Source organism: Myotis nattereri (genome assembly GCF_964212035.1).
Source record: "Myotis nattereri genome assembly, chromosome: 4".
Taxonomy (NCBI): domain Eukaryota; kingdom Metazoa; phylum Chordata; class Mammalia; order Chiroptera; family Vespertilionidae; genus Myotis; species Myotis nattereri.
In genome coordinates this window covers 73,330,946-73,346,652 of record NC_138079.1, presented here as the reverse complement: position 1 = coordinate 73,346,652, position 15,707 = coordinate 73,330,946, and the positions used below count along the sequence as shown (strand labels likewise).

At 40.8% G+C, this 15,707-nt stretch overlaps 1 protein-coding gene across 2 annotated transcripts in view; it reads right to left on the bottom strand.

Moving 5' to 3' along the window:
* Positions 1-15,707, bottom strand: part of SNCAIP (synuclein alpha interacting protein) — a 141,448-nt gene that overhangs the window by 24,922 nt on the left and 100,819 nt on the right. For both annotated transcript variants that reach the window (XM_081088890.1, XM_081088891.1), the window contains exons 4-6: positions 10,311-11,185; positions 8,363-8,542; positions 2,853-2,966 (exon numbers count right to left, since the gene is read on the bottom strand). In XM_081088890.1, the coding sequence (XP_080945016.1) occupies positions 2,853-2,966; positions 8,363-8,542; positions 10,311-11,185 (1,169 nt within the window). The remainder of the gene's footprint in view (positions 1-2,852; positions 2,967-8,362; positions 8,543-10,310; positions 11,186-15,707) is intronic.

The following is a 15,707-nucleotide window of genomic DNA, read 5'->3' as shown; positions in this document are numbered from 1 at the left end:
TTTAAATAAAGGACACAAATTGGGAGTCAAAGGGAGCCTATTCTTTAAGAATCTATATGAGGGGCAGAGGGCAACTAAAATAAACCAGGAGAGGAATTTTTCTCTGTACTATCCTTTTCAGAGGTATTTACTAAGGAAACAAAACCAGAGCACACTCAAGTGCCTGCTTGATGTAGAAAAACTTGCATGTGCTGAATCCATTAGAAAACTGTTCAATAACAGTCTTCCTTGAGAAAATATTAGCCTTGTAACAGTTCCAAGTTCAGCATCTCTGCAGGTTATCTGTTATGTAAGTCGCTGTGGCGATGTAGGATGGTTGGACAGAATTCACAGATCTAATGGGTTTCTCCATTTTCCCCTCGGGTAGGAATGCTCTCCTGAGGGCACTGCTGGGCTGCCCTGCTCAGAGCTGTACTTGAGGTCATTAAAAATGCTTATCAGCTTGAAATAACAACCTGAAGATTGATATTAGCATGAGGCAAATGTCTGACACCGCTCTTCACATAGGTCAGTAATTTCCATCTTTTCCTCTCATTCAGCCAAGTAAGCCACGCTATCACCCAACCAGTCCCAGAAAGGGCACTCTCTTTTGTTCTGTCCCAATAGCTTCCAAATTATGAGAAACCTGCTGTGAGAGTTGAGCAGGGAAACTGGCATATGTAAGCAACATTTCCTAGGACAAAGAAGGCCGGATGCCCAATTATTTACTTAGAGTCTCAGAACAGGCATGCGATCCTTTACTCCTTTTCTTTGGCAAACTCGACCAAAAGTGCAGGCAGCTTGCCGAAACCGGTTTGGCTCAGTGGATAGAGCGTCGGCCTGCGGACTGAAGGGTCCCGGGTTCGATTCCGGTCGGGGGCATGTACCTGGGTTGCGGGCATGTCCCCAGTGGGAGATGTGCAGGAGGCAGCTGATCGATGTTTCTCTCTCATCGATGTTTCTAACTCTCTATCTCTCTCCCTTCCTCTCTGTAAAAAATCAATAAAATATATTAAAAAAAAAAGTGCAGGCAGCTTTTCTCTAATATCAAAATTCCTTGTTAGACTTTATATAAGCACATCAAATCAGGGACATGAGACAATTATGCTAACAATTTGAGAATAAATTAAATTCTGTTTTATACTGAAGACTATTTCTAAAGATTAGCAGTGATTAAATTATTTTGGTCATTTGAAAACTGTCTTCTGCTCTTTGCCAGTGTAAGTCAAAAATATGTGGGAGGGACAGCCTTAGCAAATGCTTATTAACTATTATGATTGTTTGTAGGATACCATGGCTGTACAATACATACACAAAATGGAGTAATCCTTTCAAAGACAGTGGCTTCTACAAATTTTAAATGCTCTTCCTGCTCTTTTCTTCATTTTCTAAACTTAGTACAGGTGCTCACTTCTTCAATGGGATGCAACAGGTACTCTATATATCAAAAAGTATTGTTAGATAAAATGGTAAAAAAGATTTCTGCAGCTAAATCAATGCCACTGTGAGCGAGTTTTACAAATTACAGAGAGAGACAAAACAGAATCTAGCCCCAAAGTCAGAGGACTTGAGATCCGGTCTTTGCTCTTACTAGCCTTGAGACTTGGGCAAGTCACTTAGCTGTCTTTCTTCGGTCTCCTCTATAGTATAGAGTGGGGATAAAAACATGACCTAACAGGGTTGTTTTAAGGAATAAGTAAATAATGTACACAAATTCCAATGGCATGGTGCCTGGTAACATATGGAAAACAGTACATATTAATATATATTTTAATTGAAGTCACGAAGACTCCCACTAAAAAAAAAAAAAGACTGTAGTAATATTCTCCAAGTCAATTTTTTGAACTTGAAATTGTCATGCTTGAAAAAGCATAATCCCTTGTTGACAATATCACAATTTACTGCCACTGGGGAAAGTTTATGAAGCCAAAGGGGATACGGTTATATGCATGAGAAGCAATTTTCTTTGCCACAAACAAATATGAGTGAATCTATTTTAATATAGTGCTGACTTTATTTATTTTTTAAAGACTGGGATTGGCATTTTGTGGTCCAACTTTTTTAAAAAAGATAATTTATATTCATTCCCTCCAAAGGAGTTAGTGATGATTTTTCACTCCATGCACTGGTTTGTGATCTGTGTATATCAATTACTCACACTGGGCTTTCCTACTGTAAAAATTGGTTATCACTGAGACTCATCTAGTAAGCGTGCTTGTTCATTTTTAATAGAGGGAGACTTCCTTGATCAATGTCTTACTAAATATTTTCTTCTTAATCTTGGGTTTAAGAATATCATATTTTGAGTTCAGTTGGTTAGAACATTGTCCCGATATGCCAGGGTTGTGGGTTCAATCTCCAGTCAGGGCACATACAAGCAGCAACCAATACATGCATGGATAAGTGGAACAATAAATCTCCATCTCCCTCTCTCCCTCTCTCTCTCTTTAATCATTAAAAAGAGAATATCAGCTTTCTTCTTGACAGAAGTTAAATGTTTTTATTGTAGAAAATTTGGAAAACACTTAAAAATACAAAAGAAAAAAAGCCACATGTAATTCCACTCTGAGTGATAACTACTATAAATAGCAGTGACAAGTTTTTTTTTTAAGTCTTATTACCTGTTTCTCTTTCTCTCTCTCTCTCCAAAGTTCAAATTTGGTACCCAATTACAGGAACAGTTTTGTATCATAAATTTTAACTGAAATATTATATAATGGACATTTTCTTATAAAATTTCATCATATAAATATAGCTTCATTATTTATCTAATATCCTACTATGGAATTTTAAGTTGTTTTAGAACATTTTTTCATTAAAATGCTTAGTGAATGTGATTGCTTATAAATCTGATAATTAAAAACTCTTCATACCTGGCCAAAGCCACCTGCGTAATGAATAAGGCTTGGAAAATCCTTAGAACAACTCAGTTCTGCAATGGCTTCCGTTTCACTCACCATCCAGCGCACGCACTCTAACTGACCATTCTAGATTTTAGAAAAAAGGGAAGAAGAAATTAATTTAATTTTTACTTTTGTATCAGACTTTATTTACAACATAGGTATATTGCCTATTATATTTCTGATATGTGGCTCTGGGTCTAAATAAACGATAGAATTTATTTAAGCACATTTTCATCAGTTATTTTAAAGTCACTATATTGACTTTAATCTGCATACTATAAAATATACCCTTTTAAAATATACAGTTTGATGAATTTTGGCAAATACATACTCACTTGTATCTACAACTCCAATCAAGATTAGAACATTTCCATCACCCCACCCCAAAACATTTCTGCTAGCCTTTTGCTCTCATTCCCCTCACCTTTGCCCGAGGCAACCCCTGGTATGGTTTCTATCACCATAAAATTTTATCTCCCTTTTGCATCTGGCTTCTTTCATTCAGCATAATGTTTCTGAGATTCATCCAAGCTATGGCTTATATTAATAATTCATCCCTTTTTATTGCTGAGAAGTATTCCATTACATGCATATATCACATTTTGGATACCCATCAACAAACTAAAGAAAGACAAAGTAATCCCAGCCTACTGGCCCCAATGCTACTTTCCCTGAAGGCTTCCCTGACTTGTGTCCACCAGTGTCGAGGTCCCACACTGTGCGATCCAGGAATGCAGTTGTGAGGTATATAACCTAGTGACCAAGATCCAGACTTTGTAATGGATTTAAGTCCTTAATTTACCACTTAGTTACAAGACCTTGATCAAGCTATGTCACCTCTCTGATACTCAATTTTCTCCTCTGTGAAACAGCGGGGTGAGCAGTAACCACCTCATAAACGTGCTGTGGAGATCAAATGAGACGAAGCACGTCAACTTACTAAGCACACAACACTTGCCACCTTATCCTATCAAAGTGCTCTCTGAGACACTCACTCTGTAAGACAAATGAGGCATTCAGCTGCCTCCCTGGTTTGCATGGTGTGGGACCTGGCAGAGGAATAAAGAGCTACTGTGGCATGAGCTCAGGGAAGTCTATTCTAAAAACAAGACAGGGGAGGTAATCTGCTCATTCTTCATTTACTGCTACAGAGTGTCAAGTAGTCATCTCACAACTATACACACGCAGAGTCTATTCCCTCCATTTGGAATATCTAGCATAACCAACCGGGGGTTTATTGAACAGCTTCCTGGTGCCTCATTCACATTTATTGCCTCCCTCTCTGCCCTCCTTGCTGCCTGGGGAGGCTGATCTGAATGCATTGGCTCCCGTGACCCCTGGCTTCTGGCTCGTTTTGATTGATGGAGAGTTGTGGCAAGAGACCAAGAAAGGAGAGTGAGTTTGAGGTTCCCTCTGCTCCTGGCTCCCGTTACCCCTCTATGGGGTTGTCATTGGCTGGCTGAACCAATGACAGTCAAAGGTCAAAGGTCATCCAGTCTTCTATGCAGCCATCTCTCTCTCAGGTCCTTCCCCAATCCCTTCAGGCTCTGGGGTGGTAACTGTGCTCTGGTTGTGACCCCCCAGATATCATGGGCTCCCTACACCCTACCCACCCTCCTCCTGTATATAAATCCTTCATTACTGACTTTCCTTAAGTTATATAATTTGAACATTGCCAAGTGTTTTCTACCAGGATTTAAAAAATCACACTGATATAATGTGCTTCATTCCCTCTGGATGAAGAAAGGAATGGGACCATATTGAGCATCTACTAGGCAAGACAGTTTATATAAACTGGCATTTACACAGAACCCAGAAATAAGAGGCAGCATTTCTGATTTTAATAATTGGGTCTTTTTTCTTGGTCTTACTAAAGGTTTATTAAATTTTTTTATCTCTTCATAGAACTAAATTTGGTTTTGATGATTTTCTCTATTGTTTTTCTATTCTCTATTTCACTTATTTCCACTTGGATGTTTTTATTTCCTTCCTTATGTTTGCTTTGAATTTAGTTTGCTTTTCTTTTTCTAGTTCCCTAAAGTAGGAGGTTAGGCTATTGATTTGAGATCTTTTTTCTCTTTCTTTCTTTAACATAGACATTTATAGCTATAAATTTCCCATTTGAGCACTGCTTTAGCTCCTTAATGTTGCATTTTCATTCATCTCCAATTATTTTTCAATTTCCCTTGTAATTTCTTCTTTGATGCAATGATTATTTTAGAGTTAATTCCATATACTTGTGAATATCCCAAAATTCCATCTGTTATTGATTCCTAATTGCATTCCATTATGGTTGAAGAACATACTTCATATGATTTCAATCATTTTAAATTTATTGAAACCTGTTTTATGGTCTAACATACGGTTTATTCTGGAAAACGTTCAATGTGCACTTGAGAAGAACTCTGCTGTTGTTGGGTAGAATGCTTTGTTACATGCCTAGTAGGTAGACTTATTCAAGAATGCAGCCTTTAAATAGGGCAAAAATAAATATATCACTAGTATGGGTTTGAAAGCAATATCACCTGCCACAAATAGAAATACCAAGAAAACAAAATATGTTATTAAATTCTAGTGGGAGTTTTTTGCCTGCTAGTCTCTGAGCCTGGGGTCACTCACTGTATGTTATAAAGGAATGTCAGTTGGTTGAAGTCATTTTTCTCACCAAACCAATGCTTTCTCTTAGAGCTTCATCAGAGGGACTGAATGAGAAAAAGTAATTAAAGTAATTTCATTCCCAGTCTGTTTAGCTCCTAAAATAATTTGTTACAGCCCCATTTTAGAAAACACAATGCTTACACCTTATAGAAATTTTCTTTCCAAAGGGCCCTCAGTAATGCTCTGAGTTCCTACAGTATCTAGTGTTGGGTCCCGCAGAAAACACCCAATAAATTCTGCATGTAAGTGGCAAGAATTTATGATGTTCCATTTAAGGAGTTTATGAGTGGGAGAGAGATGTTCTTAGGCCTTGGTATTTCTTCAAAGCTCCTTTTTTCCCCCCTCAGGTAATCTTTTTATTTGATACTCTGTCTCTGCCTCTGCTTCCTGTCTGCTTCAAGTCATATGATCTGAGCAACTTCTGCCCCTTTTACCAAGTTTGTTTGCTTGAATTACAACAGGGCTGTTAGAACTGTGCTTCATGAGGTGGAACACCACCAGCCTGTTACTGGTGTTCAAAACAAGCTCCTAAAACAGAAAATGCAGACTTCTTAGGACTCTCTCTACATTCATGTTCTCCAACTACACTGAATACATCAAAGTAGGAATATGTCAAGACAGATTTCTAAAGAGGGTGGCACTGGTTATAAAATATTTGTATTTAACGCTTTTGTGAAATCTAGGTTGAATGAAAGCATAGAAGAAAACTTCCATTTCTTCCGTGTCCAGAAGAAAAGCCTGGGGCCCCAAATCTATAAAATCTTTTGAGTCTTATGGGTTTGTATGTGTTCTTCATTAAAACAAACAAAAGTGCTAGGTTTTGCCTACTGATTGTGTTATGGCAATACTATGTTGACCGGAGAAGTTCAAGAACGAATAACACTTACTATGGATACCACAGAGGGAGTTTATGTCCAGGGTTAGCTTAATGACCATTAAGTTTCTTATGTACCTCATTATTTTAAAGGTTCTTAACTTATCAAAACAGGACTAGGGCATATAAATTATGAAAACATTTTTCATCCAACTGTACTAGTATAGTTAGAATATATTCAATAATCTAGCATGAGTCAGGAAAACTATACATTAGAAGTTATAAATATTTTATAAACACTAAAACATGTAGTGTTCTAATGTCAATGTTCATTGGCATTGCAAGAATATTTTATTCATCGCTGGCACGTGCCCATTGATGACCAGACCCAACCCCTATCTTCCCACAGGACTCTGACAATGGGCTAGATCTTAAATTTTCCATCTACACTTGAATTGATGATAATGTACCCACCTTATCCACTGGGCTATCAGCTTCTTAAGAAAAGGGATTATGTCTCATTCAAAGTTTTATTACCATCACCTAACACAGTACCCAATGGACTTGGTACATATTGTTGAACTCAACTATGCTGAACCTTGACTTCACATTTGGCTTCTCTTTCTTCATGGTGGTTGCCTGCAGGTCAGCTCTTAATTTGACATAGTATCGCAGCTAAAGAAAAATGATATTCACTGAGCTTGTAGTTTTACCAAAAAAATATTTTTTACACTATCTTTGAAATAATACCTTATAATTGGGTAAAACTAAATAAAACAGAAAACAACTTTTAATATATAAGACTTTACTAAATGGTAAATAAAGGTATAAAAAATTTAGATTTGCATAAAAGATATATTAGGGGTAAGACAGCAATGGCTTGCTTTTAAATGTTATATGGCCATAACTGGTTTGGCTCAGTGGATAGAGCGTCGGCCTGTGGACTCAAGGGTCCCAGGTTCGATTCCTGTCAAGGGCATGTACCTTGGTTGCGGGGACATCCCCAGTAGGGGGTGTGAAGGAGGCAGCTGATCGATGTTTCTAACTCTCTATCCCTCTTCCTTCCTCTCTCTAAAAAATCAATAAAATATATTTTAAAAAATGTTATATGTGCTTTGGTGATTTCATAAGTAGATTTCTTTAGCTAGCAAGTTCCCCTAATAAATTTCAATATAATTCCATTAATAAAAATTATGATTATTCAGCTTTTAGGAGACATTATTATGTGAAGTACATGTGCAGAAGCACAAGATGTATTATATTTCCCTAAATTTCACTTCTAGCTTCTTAATAAATATGACTGAATTCCACATTTATTTGCCAAAGTCCTTAAAAGTAATTTTAGTTTAATAGCTAACCTCCTAGTGATGTGTGATATATTTCACAGAGGTGCTCACTGCAAGGCTAAAAAAGACCATGTCTTTCTGTATCACAGTTTCCAGGGTTGAACTCTGTCCCAGTCGGCATTAATTTGTGTAGTTTTGACACAGAGCCTACTAGGCTCTACAGGAGCTAAACACACACTCGGCACTGATATTCCAAACAACTCCTGATCCTGAAGACACCTAAGCTTCAGATGTGATCTGTGAGAAGCCCGCTTCATTGTCTAAAATACTCCTGAGGGCTACTACCTCTTTGTCTTATTCATTATACTCACATCAGGGGAAAACAAAATGGCCTCCAATAGATCCAGGTACAGTTCAGAGTCTAAACTGCAGTCTCCATGAATAACAGAAGTTCTCAGCAATGCAAGAGACCATTGCCCTTTCTCTTTACTAGCTGATTTGAAGCTTACCTTCATTGCACAATAAATTGGAATGCAGTCTCAAAATCTCAAAGCAGTTAGGGAGTGAAATGATTCATCTCTTAAATATAACATGTGCATTTGCTGTTTGCTTGGTATCGCACTCTTCTCTCCCTCTCCATCCCAGCACTTTAGCTCACTAGGAATCTTAAAAAATAGAAATCTAACTTTTAGCTGTGGAGAGCCCAGCCCCCAACCACTCACCTTGATGGCCAGGCCCGCTGGAGTCAACTTCTCGGCATTCCGCTCATTGAGGCAATCTTCTCCCATCAAAGAAGTGAGGTGCTGCAGGCACTCCGCGTGGCCCTGCGACGCGGCAATGTGTAAGAGATTGTTTCCACTTTCGTCGTGGATTTTGTCTAGATTGTCGGCAGCTAGGTGTGGCTGTACAAATAGGAAGATGGGAAAAACTCAAGTCAATAAATCCAAATGACACACTCTGGGGGTTTTGCTCTGGGTGCTGAGAAGAAGAGAAATCCTTCCAGGAGCCCTGGTGACAGTCACTGGAGCCCGATAAGTCAGAATTCCTTGCTATAAATTCTAATGCTTTTCCATACGTTGTTATATCATGCTTCAGAACATAAAAGCTCAAGAGACTTATTTTCATGTGAGACATGGTGACAGGGATAGGTCGCAAGCTTGGGGAGGTTCCAAGCTGGCCTGGAAACCATTGCGATGACATTTATAGTAACTGGCAGGTTCCCTGTCTGTCTCCTCCACTCCACTGCTAAGTCCTGAGGGTCAGGTTGTGCTACGTTCCCTGCTGTACATTTGTTGAAAGGATGAACTACATCTCTCAACCATCTGCTTTGCCTTGAACCATGGAGAACTGGCTTGGACTGCAAGCTAGCTGGTGGCTGCTGTGACTAGTGCTCCCAGGGTCCCTCTAGACACTTCCATCCCCAGACATGCTCTGGGGGCATCGGGAGGCTGCCTGCCTTTGGTTTTCTCACCTCCCGTTAAGTTCATCCCCTGAGTACAAACTGGTCAATAAAGACCATTTGTTAAATTGAGAGGTGCTAATCATTTGGGAAGTATGGGAAGGACAAAAGAAAGAAATGAACCAAAGAGAAATAGAGAAGAAGAGCCAAGAGAAACGGAAAAGATATTTTTAGGAGGGAAAAAAAGTATTACTTTATTTAATAAAATTACTCAATCCTATCATCCTATTATAACAGGAAGATTTGTGATAATACAGCAAACACACTGTACTTATCTACCCATGGTTTTAGCCTAAGTAGAATCACACTGCCAAGATGTGATGATTTTCCTGAATGAGACTTCAATTAACATCACTGTATTAGCCCAAGCTTGCTACTGTTTCATCCAAGTCTGGAAGCCAGAAAAGAACAAGGCAGGCAGATGGAGTGTGATTTCAGTTCAGCTCCTTGAGCCTAAGCAGAACAGACTTTTCTTACATCATGTTACTCTGTGTCTAGAGTCTTTAGAAAAAGCTTCCTCATGCTCCCTAGACATGCAGAGCTGGAACTAGTCACAGCCCCATGTGGCTCAGAGGGCAATCAAGCTCTAGGGTAAGCATCTATCTGCAAATGCTTCCAAACATCCTGGTCCAACTCTCCGGAATAATAATCAGGATAAAACAGAAGACCCTCTGTTCACGTATCTGGCAGGTCCACCTTCGGCAAGAAACTGACATCCCCACAAAGAAGTGAGTGAGAGCACTGGAAACCATTGGAAAGCAAAAGAAAGACATTAAGATTCAAGTGAGAGAGAAAGTGCTGGGCTTTTCTGTTTTGTTTTTGTATTAGATTAAGTGTCCTGATTCCGGTTGAATTTATGCAAACTTAAAGTGAAATAACACTCCCTCTACAGTCATTTGTTTTTCCCTGTCTTAACCTCCAAATTTTTATTTTAAAACTCTAAAGTCAAACCACCTAACTAACACCACAAGTAAAGACTGCATCACCCATGGACACAGACAGTAGTGTGGTGAAGGCCTGGGTGTTGGGTGGGTCCAGGGTGGAGGGGGTCAATCGGGAAAGAAAGGAGACATCTGTAATACTTTCAATAATAAAGGTACATTTTTAAAAAAGAATGGGAACCAATGTATCTTCATTCTGTTATTAATGAAAGGAGCGGACACACTAGCCTCTGAATGACTCCTATGGATGCTGAATGCGATCATACTTACCAGGAGAGAGATCTGTCCTTCTTTAACGATGTTCAAGATGCTTTTTACTTTTTGCAGATACTCACTCCTTTCTTCGGGGCCTTGGGAGCTGGTCCAGCTCAGGCCGCTGACCTGCTCTTCCAGTTTGGGCTCCGCTGACGGTGTCTGCAGGTGGAAGGCCCTGAGCTGGCAGTCGGGCAGGGGCTTCTCCACGTTTCTGCCGTGAGCATCACTGAAGGCCTTGCTGAGGAAGTCCTTGCTCTGGCTTTCGGGCTCATAGGCAGCAGAGCCACACTTCGCCAGCGGCGGCGAGCTCTCTGCGTCCTCGGGGGAGAGCTTAGGCTGGTCGCGGAGGACAGAGGATGCTTTTCTCGGGTGAGGGCTTTTCACGGGAGAAAGGACACAGAAGGGTGTGGTGTTGGCCGGTGAGTTCTCAGCATTTCCTGTCGCGCAGACTTTGCCAGAAAGGCCGTTGATGGTTGTGCATAAGCCCAAGACTCTTTTTTCTGCAGCCACCTTGGGGAAAGGGGCGAGCTGTTGGCTGGATTTAATGTAAGGCACATCCAGAATCTCATCCATGTCCAGGTCATAGTGCTCCAGTTCGCCCAGCAAGGCGCTGGGCTCTGCGGTCTTAGTCTGGGGGCCGCCCTCTCTGTCTCCTCCGGGGCTGAGCTCTTCGGGTTGGGGGTCTGCGTCAGTGTCCCCCGCTTTCTGGTACTCCGCCTTCTGGTTCTTTTGGTCATCACTTTCGTTGTTGTCCAGAGTCTCCGGCTGATGTTTCAGCGGGGACACGCGCTTCACGGGGCGGAATTTACTGTACACGTCCGCGATCCCTGTGGGCTTCTGCGCGTTCGTAATAAGCGTCGTGACGCTGCAATTCCAGCCGGAGCTAGAAACTGTGTTAAAATAAGTCAGAGGAGATTATTCCATTGAAATACTGAAAACATCTTGGCCAGGCAGGCAGACACGGCCCACTCAAGTGATGCTCAAAGTAAGCGCCTGTGTAAGGGGGCCACTTAGAACGTGGATCATAAAACAAACAGTGCACTTACCATTGGAAAACAGTGAAAGAGAAAAGACCGTTATGATATGTCGGCTCAGCATTAATTAAAGCAGTGGGAATGGTGAAAGCCGACAGCTGAAGAAAACAAACCCAGACAGGTATTTAGGTCTGTTCCCTGGACAGCTGCACCTGCCTGGCAAGGATCTGGATACTCGTTCCCACCCTGGAGAGTAGAATGGGAGGGCAGGGTCCTCTGGGTTAAACGCACTTCCAGACTGTTTAGGGAGAGGAAGGATGTAAGCGCACACATTCACACATGCACACACACATGCCTATGGACATCCCTGTCGCCTAAGAAGGCCTGTATAAGGAGGGCTACATTGTTTAATATTGGGCAAATGATGGCCGACTGGGTGATTCACCAGGTGATCGGTTAGATGCATGCGGGAAAGAACCCAGAGGAATGCAGGGGTCAGGAGTTGACAGGACCCTGGGAGGTAAGCAGTGGGTTGGCATCTCCCTCTCCCTCCAGCCTGAGCACCCCAGTCCACCGCTGCTCAGGGGCATTTCCCGGTGCTGCCCGGCATATGACACAGCAACATAGGGCACGGACACTTTGCAGCTGAATTGAGCTCTTGAGGATTCAATGCTGCCTCCATTGTCTGAAAAGCTGGAAATAAACAGGAGGAGAAGGACGTTGCAGAGGGAGGGTGAGGTAGGCAGGCTAGTGTGTGTGTGTGTGTGTGTGTGTGTGTTCTTGCTTCTGTTCAAAGCTTAGATAAACACTATACGGTTTGCATTTGAGTAAGTGTCTGGTTGAGATGGAGTATAACGCGAAACAGCAACACGTTGGAGGTGAAAGGTAAGAACCACCACTTCTCCCAGTTAGCGTCTCGGTGCAGGACGGCGGAGCAACATCCTCAGACACCAGGATACCGCTTCCTCTCAGGGAGACTCCCCTGACGAGATGACAGATGACCCGGGACGCTGGAAACCGGAGGCCGGCGGTTGATAGATCCCTACTCCCCTTCCACTCAGTTTACACCATCCCCCATCGAAGGAGTGAGGTTTCAGGACATGCCCTCTAACCAGGGACCTCTCCTCTAGCTATCCTTCCGGGACAACAGCAAGTGGGAAGGTTTTAACCCCAAAGCGTGTTTTTGTGTCTCTTCTTTGCTGTTGGGCACAACAAAAGAGACAGGAGGTATTTATACCCCAGTCTGTAACTTCTGCAGGAGTCTCCGGCTACCACTGATTGTGAGGGTGAAAGTGGGAGTTATTAAAAGTTTGGAAGGAGTTATAAAAGTTTCCAAAATTTAAACCATGGTCATCCTTCCTCCTGCTAGGATGTGTTCCAGGAGGAGTCAGAGGGTTCTGGAATAAAGCGAAGGAGAAGAGAGTGAATGTTCTGAGCCTGAATGCCATACAACTGTAGGTGGGTTCTTTCTCCAAAGACTGACCTCAATTATGCAGGGGTTTTCAGAGGGTCTCCACTATGTGATCCTCCTCTGAGGCCCTTCTAGCTCTGGCATTTTAGAATCTAAAAGAATATTATAAGCTGTGAGGTGAGGCTTGGATTCTGTCCAGTACAGAACAGGTAGGGAATGTTCCAGAAGGAAGGAAGGGATCGACATGCTCTTGTGCTGCTGCGTCTCTTCCCTTTCGTTGGCTCTGGCTCTTAGCTGTACACAGGACTTGACACAGAGCTGACAATTAACAAACGCCAGTATTTGGATTTGAATCTCACTTTGCACAACACATTAAGCCTCCTTTTTAAATGCCCAAAGTGCATCCTTCCCAGGGATTTACAGCTTAATTTCACAAGGGAAAGAACTTCTGCTAATAAACTTGGAGGAGCACTAATTACCAGTAAGAGCTGGATTTTCTGAAGTTATGCATGAAATGTAAATATGCAAAAGGCAAAGACTAATTCCAGTTGGACCATTATAAATTTAAAAGTTTTTCTATCCTTTCTATGTACTTTTCTACCTAAAAATGTAAAGCTATGAAAAAACTAAAGTCTGCCCAAAATTTTTGCCAAGCCTTTCTTTTCTCTCTTCCTTTCAAGAACACATGGTTACTTACTTATTTAAAAGGACAGAGAGATAATGGACATAGAGTTTATAATGTGTAAATATGCCTTTAATTTTATCCATTAATTTTCTGAAGTGCTTTAAATATAGTGATATATATATATATATATATATGTATATATATATATATATATGTATACACACATATATATGTATTCACATTTCTGAGATACATACTTGTTAGATAATGCTGTTCGCTAATATTTTTGCCAATTACCTTAATTTCTTTGGAACTTCTTGAAAATGTGCATCTCAGGATGTAATAAAGAATTTTTAAAGGCATATAACTTGGTAGGCCAGTACAACGAGTGCATTGTACCAATATATTTATGTATTGCATAAGGTCGTGGGTTCAAAGGGCTACTCTTTTATGTTGGCTTTATTTACATGTGAAATTTTTTCCAAGTGATACAGGGAAATGGATACCATATGTTCCCCAGCTGTTTTGTTCTGACAGGAGCCATTAAGAACGCTCTATGGAAATGAATTCTGTCTGAGTCTTATGAAAACACTTCTCTCCACACAAGGGTCTAGAAACTGAAGAACGGTGTCAACATTAGGCTTGTTGTCCTTCCCCTTACTCAAACGGATGACTCTTTTTTTAGGCCAAAAGTGAAATCTATGCTTTCTAGTCTGTGTCTCGACTACTGGGAAGAAATCCCAGTCATGAGAAATGGATTATTTAACAGGTCTTCACGAGAATGCTCTAAATTACTATATCACATCCTCATCTGAGAAGGACAATTTTACATGTGTGCAAAAGATAAAATTCAATGAGTTTATTTCTCCTAAGCTGGGAAAAAGGGTATTTTAAGCACAACACAAGAAAAGGGGCTATTAACTACTGTAGTTCTATCCCAACACCATAATAAATTTCTTATAATACATGGAAACAAAGTTCAGACTAACTATGGTTACTAGGAAGATTTTGAGGCTAAATTTGTTTTCTGAGGATCATGCATAAATACTGCACATGTTAACAAACTTTAAATGCCTGAAAATTTTATGTTATCTTATTAGATCTTTACAAGCTCTGTGAGAACAGGGCCTGTGAGTAAGTAATCTCTCTATTCCTTACATAAGTAGGTTCCTAATGACTTTTGGTTGAATGGATTCATTTTTTAACATCTTACCAAAGTAAACATGTCCAATACACCTTAAATCTGTTGGCTGATTAGGTCACATATTTTCTAAAATGGTCAGTAGGTAAGTGGAAGTGTATGTGAGGCTGACTTATAGGCCTCAACGATCTCTTCCAATCTAGCCGGCATTTAGGATGTCTCTGATCACCAGCAAGATATTCCCAATTGCCTGCTGACCATCCATTTATTCAACAAGCATTTACTGTGAGTCTAGGAATGGCTAGCATTTGTCGCAGGCAGCACGTTCTGGTTTAGGGGTCTTATCCCTCTCCAGTCGTGTCTGCTTTCACAGTCTCACAAGCAATCCATCACTAAGGCATGGCCCACCCTTCTCTCTATATATATATTTGTAATAATATGTTTCTATTGATTTCAGAGAGAGGAGGGGGGAGAGGGAGAGAGAGAGAGAGATAGAAACATCAGTGACAAGAGAGAGAATCATCCATCAGCTGCCTCCTGCATGCCCCACCTACTGGGGGTTGAGCCCACAACTGGGCCATATGCCCTGATCAGGAATCGAACTTCAACCTCCTGGCTCACCCTTCTCTTTCCTTGATCACTGCCCCTCGTCCCTCAGGAACCAACCTGCTGTGGCCTGATCCTAAATCCTTCTCAAATCCTCTTTCTTCATCCTATTACACTGGGGCCACACTGGGACCCTCGCCCAGCCTCCGCAAAGTTCTAGCTCTTTTTTGGGTCTTCCTTTCCAATCCTAAGTCAACTCCTTCAGCCAAGTCTGATTTTGTTACTTCTTAGCTCACAAACCTCAGGTTGCCCTGGACTGTCTAAAACAGGATTTCCTCCTTATGTGGTATGCATGTCCATGCCATATCCCCTGAAAGACTGAGGAAGCTATACACCTTTCAACTCTCTTTCTTCCTCCTAATTTAAGGGGTCTACAATGAATTTTACTCCTCTCCAAAATGTATAATCTCCCTTTGGAATAATGAGACAACAGGCCATAGGTTCAGAAATTTTCATAGGTAAAGAGTTAGCAGCCATATTTTATTTCCATCACATTCATTTTAAAATTATTGCAAGTCACATTGGTTTTCTATTTACAACACTGACAAAGCTTCTTTTAAAAATTAGTGATTAAAAGTAAGTTACTTTAGAAAAATATGTTAAATAAACAATAGTACAAGTAATATGCAAGTAAAGCAAAAATAACAGAGGGAGA